Below are 3,634 nucleotides of genomic sequence, written 5' to 3' on the forward strand. Positions count from 1 at the left end.
GGAGATGTGGGGGTGGAATCCATTGGGAAAGGAAAATATGGGATAGGGGAAAATAGGGATTACTGAGAAAAGGGAGGGAAAAGGCAGCTGGACGGGCAGATGGGGGGCAAAGCAGGGGTGGGTGCAGCCCCCCCAGCCCAGCCCCACTCACCCTGCCCGGGGTCGGGGGCTCGGCGGGGGCCGGGGGTCCCGCGGGGTTCCGGAACCGCTGCCGCTGCTCCCGCGTGTGGCGCAGCCCCCAGGCCCACACCGGGGGGAAGGGGCAGGAGGAGGGACCCCCCCTGTGCCCCCCGGACCCCTTCGAGGGGTCCTGCCAGCCCCCCACCGGGCGGTAGGTCTGGCTGCGGGGCCGGGGCTGCGGGGAGAGATGGGGGGGGAGGGTCAGTGCCCAGTTTGGGGTGGGGAAACCGAGGGGCTGGGGGGGAGACACGGGAGGTTTTGGGGGGTCCCTGCCCGGTCTGGGACCCTCACCGGGCCGCCCTGGCCCCGCTGGCGCTGGCAGCTGAAGCGGAAGGTGCTGAGGAAGGGGCTGAAGCTGCTGTCGTGGAGCGCCAGCACAAACGCCTCGGTGAAGCCAAAATCCCCCGGGAACTGGCGGAGCAGCTGCCACGTGCAGTCCAGGAACAGCAGGAACACGGGGGCCTGGGGGGGGACACTGCTGGCACCCTGGGAGGGTGGGGATGGGGGGGGCTCACCTCCTCCCCAGGGGGGTCCCTGCTCCTATCACCCCATGGGGATGGGGATGGGGGTCTCACCTCCTCCCCAGGGGAGTCCCTCCTCCTGCAGGATAGGGATGGGGATGGGGATGGGGACGGGGATGGGGATGGGGATGGGAATGGGATGAGGATGGGGATGGGGATGGGGCTGGGGGTCTCACCTCCTGGCGGGGGCTGTCCCTGCGCAGCAGCCCCAGGCGGTGTGGGAAGGGGTGCCCGGCTGCCACCCACTCCCGCTGTACCAGGCTCTGGAAGCCGTGCAGGGAGCGGGCGTGGGGGTCCCCCAGGAGCTGCACCAGCGAGGCCAGCAGGCAGTTCAGGTCCCGGTCCGAGGGCTCTGGGGGGATGAGGGTGGTGAGGGGGGGGGTCCCATTTCCCTCCCCCCGCACCCCCCTGCTGGTGCCCCCACCTTGCAGGACCACGGAGCAGCGTCTCCCTGCCAGCAGCGACGCCACCTCCATGGCTTTCCTCAGGCAGGTGCTGGGGGGCAAAAAGGGCAGGTCAGGGTACCCCAAAATGCCACAGGCACCTGCCCTGGGGGGCTCACGCACCCACCACAGTGCCCCCGTTTGTCCCACAGCCACCTGGAGCTGTGGGGAGTGGGGTTTTAAGGGAATATCCCCCCTGCACCCCAAAACACCCCCCTGCACCCCAAAACACCCCCCTGCACACCCCGAAAAGCCCCTCCTTGGCCCCCGCTCACCGGACGTGCTCCAGCCAGCGCGTCCCCTCCAGGGCCGACAGCCACTTCTCCTCCGCCACCGCTCCTGGGTCCCACAGGAGGGGTCAGTGGGGGAAGCCCCCCACCCAGGGTGGGTTTGGGGGTCCCCAGGTTCCCCCCGTGCTGCTCACCGGGCAGGCAGAGCGCCTGCAGCTTGAGGTGGGCGAGCTGGATGTCGGCGGGCGAGGGCAGCTCGGCCGTGTCGAACAGAACGCAGGGCCCGCGGTCCCCCAGCAGCAGCATCTCCAGGCACCTGGGGGGGCACAGGGACCCCCGAGTGAGGCCAGGCCGGGGTGACACTCCCAGTGCCACCCCCCCCCAGGACCCCCAGTGCCCACCTCACGTCCTCGCTGCCCGGCTCCGAGGCCGGGTGGAAGCCGCCGGCTCTCAGCAGGTCCCCCCCGGCCGGGTGGTGCCAGCACAGGCGCTGTGGGAGAAACAGGGTGACCCCCCCCACCAGCACCAGCACCAGCACCAGCACCAGCCCCCCACCCCACCCTGCCGTGGCCCCCCTGGGCACTCACGGGCACCCGGCGCTCCTGGAAGTGGCCGAAGGTTCGCTTGAGGTCGTGGTCCAGGAGCCCGCTGGGCACCCACAGGTACCGGGGGAGGCTGCGGGCAGGGGGGGCACAGGGTGGGTCCCACGGGGGCAGACAGAGAGGGGTTCCCCCCACGGGGGGGGTGGGAGGTCCATGCTGTGACCCCCCCCTGGGTGCTGAGGGGCCCAGGGACCCCCATGCCCGGTGGGGCCATACCTGGGGGCCATGTCGAAGCGCTCGTTGACGGCGCTCACCCTCCAGCCCGTGGCACCCAGGCGCTCCAGCTCCTCCTCCCAGTCCCGCAGGCTCTCGAAGAGCAGCGTGGCACCCAGGCCTTCCTCCTCATCCTCCTCCTCATCATCATCCTCCTCTTCCTCCGGGGGGGCCTCGCCAGGCCAGGACCAGCCGTCGTGTCCCTCGGTGTCCCCCGGCCACGCGGCCACTTCCCGCGCCTGGGCGATGGCGTTGGCCACCTGCGAGGGCAGCCAGGGCGGGGTGTGAGCCCCCTCCAACCCCCCCCAGAACCCAGAGTGAGGGTCCAACACTCCAGCATCACCCCCCTCACCCCTGGGCTCACCCTGAACGCTTGTGGAGCCAGCCCGTTGTCGGGGAAGGAGAAGCGGAGCAGGCGGAAATCCCGGCAGAACACGGCGAGCTCCTCGGGGATGAACTTGAGGGTGGAGGTGGCCGTGAGCACCTTGGGCTTGGAGAAGCTGCTGGCTGGGGTGGGGGGCACGGGGCGGGGGGAGGCTGTCAGGGCCAGCTGAGACCTGCCCAGCTCATCACACAGAGCTGAGCTGAGCCCCGAGACCTGCCCAGCTCATCACACGTGTCCCGTTACCTGCCACCAGCTTGCGGATGCAGGTCAGGGCCACCTCGTCCTCGGAGCGCAGGAAGCCGTGGGAGCCGGGGCCCTGTGGGAGAGCAGGGAAGGCTGGAAGCTGCCCCGGAGCGTCCCCCGCGATTCCAGGAAGGGTGGTGGGGATGGGGCTGGGCTCTACAGCTGTCCCATGTCCCTCCTTCACTGTTCCTCGCCCCCGAGGCCGTCCTGCCACGAGGAGCTGCCAGGGCAAACACGGCGGTTCCACAATCGACCAGGCAGGGTGGGCTGGGGTGGGGCTGGGATGGGGTTGGGGTGCAGCTGGGATGGGGTTGGGGTGCAGCTGGGATGGGGTGTAGATGCAACCAGGATGAGGGTCAGGATGAGTTTGGAGTGAAGCCGGAATGGGGCTGGGATAGGGGGCGGGAATGGGGTGGGAAGGGGCTGGGCTGACGGCCGGGGTGCGGTGGGATGGGGTCGGGACGGGACAGGGATGCGGTGGGATGGGGGGGCTCCGCGGTCCCGTTCCCGGTGTTCCCGGCGTTGCCGGTATTCCCGGCGTTGCCGGTGTTCCCGTCGCACCTGGCCGGGCAGGAAGGCGAGGCGGCGGTTGGTGCAGAGCAGCGTTCCCGGGACGGAGCCGGCCCCGCAGCGCTGCCGGGCGCCCGCCGCCTCCTCCAGCACCCGCTCCCCTGCGGGGACCGGCACTGGGTCCGGGGCTCCGAGGGCCCCGAGCCCCCCGAGCCCCCCCGGGACCCTCGGACCCCCCGATCCCGGCCCCGGCCCTACCTGGGAGCCCGGGGAAGGGCGGGCGGCGCCCGCCCGGGGCCCCGCTCAT

General features: G+C 71.3%; 1 protein-coding gene across 1 annotated transcript; it reads right to left on the reverse strand.

The window, feature by feature from the left end:
* Positions 1 to 151: 151 nt before the first annotated feature.
* MTMR11 (myotubularin related protein 11) lies at positions 152 to 3,634 on the reverse strand (the record flags this gene model as incomplete). Its single annotated transcript, XM_027909044.1, has 14 exons — positions 3,586 to 3,634; positions 3,344 to 3,488; positions 2,818 to 3,206; positions 2,554 to 2,696; positions 2,383 to 2,449; positions 2,193 to 2,346; positions 1,962 to 2,049; positions 1,776 to 1,864; positions 1,569 to 1,690; positions 1,420 to 1,483; positions 1,126 to 1,196; positions 878 to 1,053; positions 472 to 642; positions 152 to 355 (listed from the first exon to the last, which is right to left on the reverse strand). Coding segments are annotated over exons 1-14 (1,932 nt in total), but the record flags the coding sequence as incomplete, so codon positions are not given.

This window comes from Empidonax traillii, unplaced genomic scaffold (assembly GCF_003031625.1).
Source record: "Empidonax traillii isolate 1590-97213 ecotype Southwest subspecies unplaced genomic scaffold, ASM303162v1 scaffold1932:size82158, whole genome shotgun sequence".
Taxonomy (NCBI): Eukaryota; Metazoa; Chordata; class Aves; order Passeriformes; family Tyrannidae; genus Empidonax; species Empidonax traillii.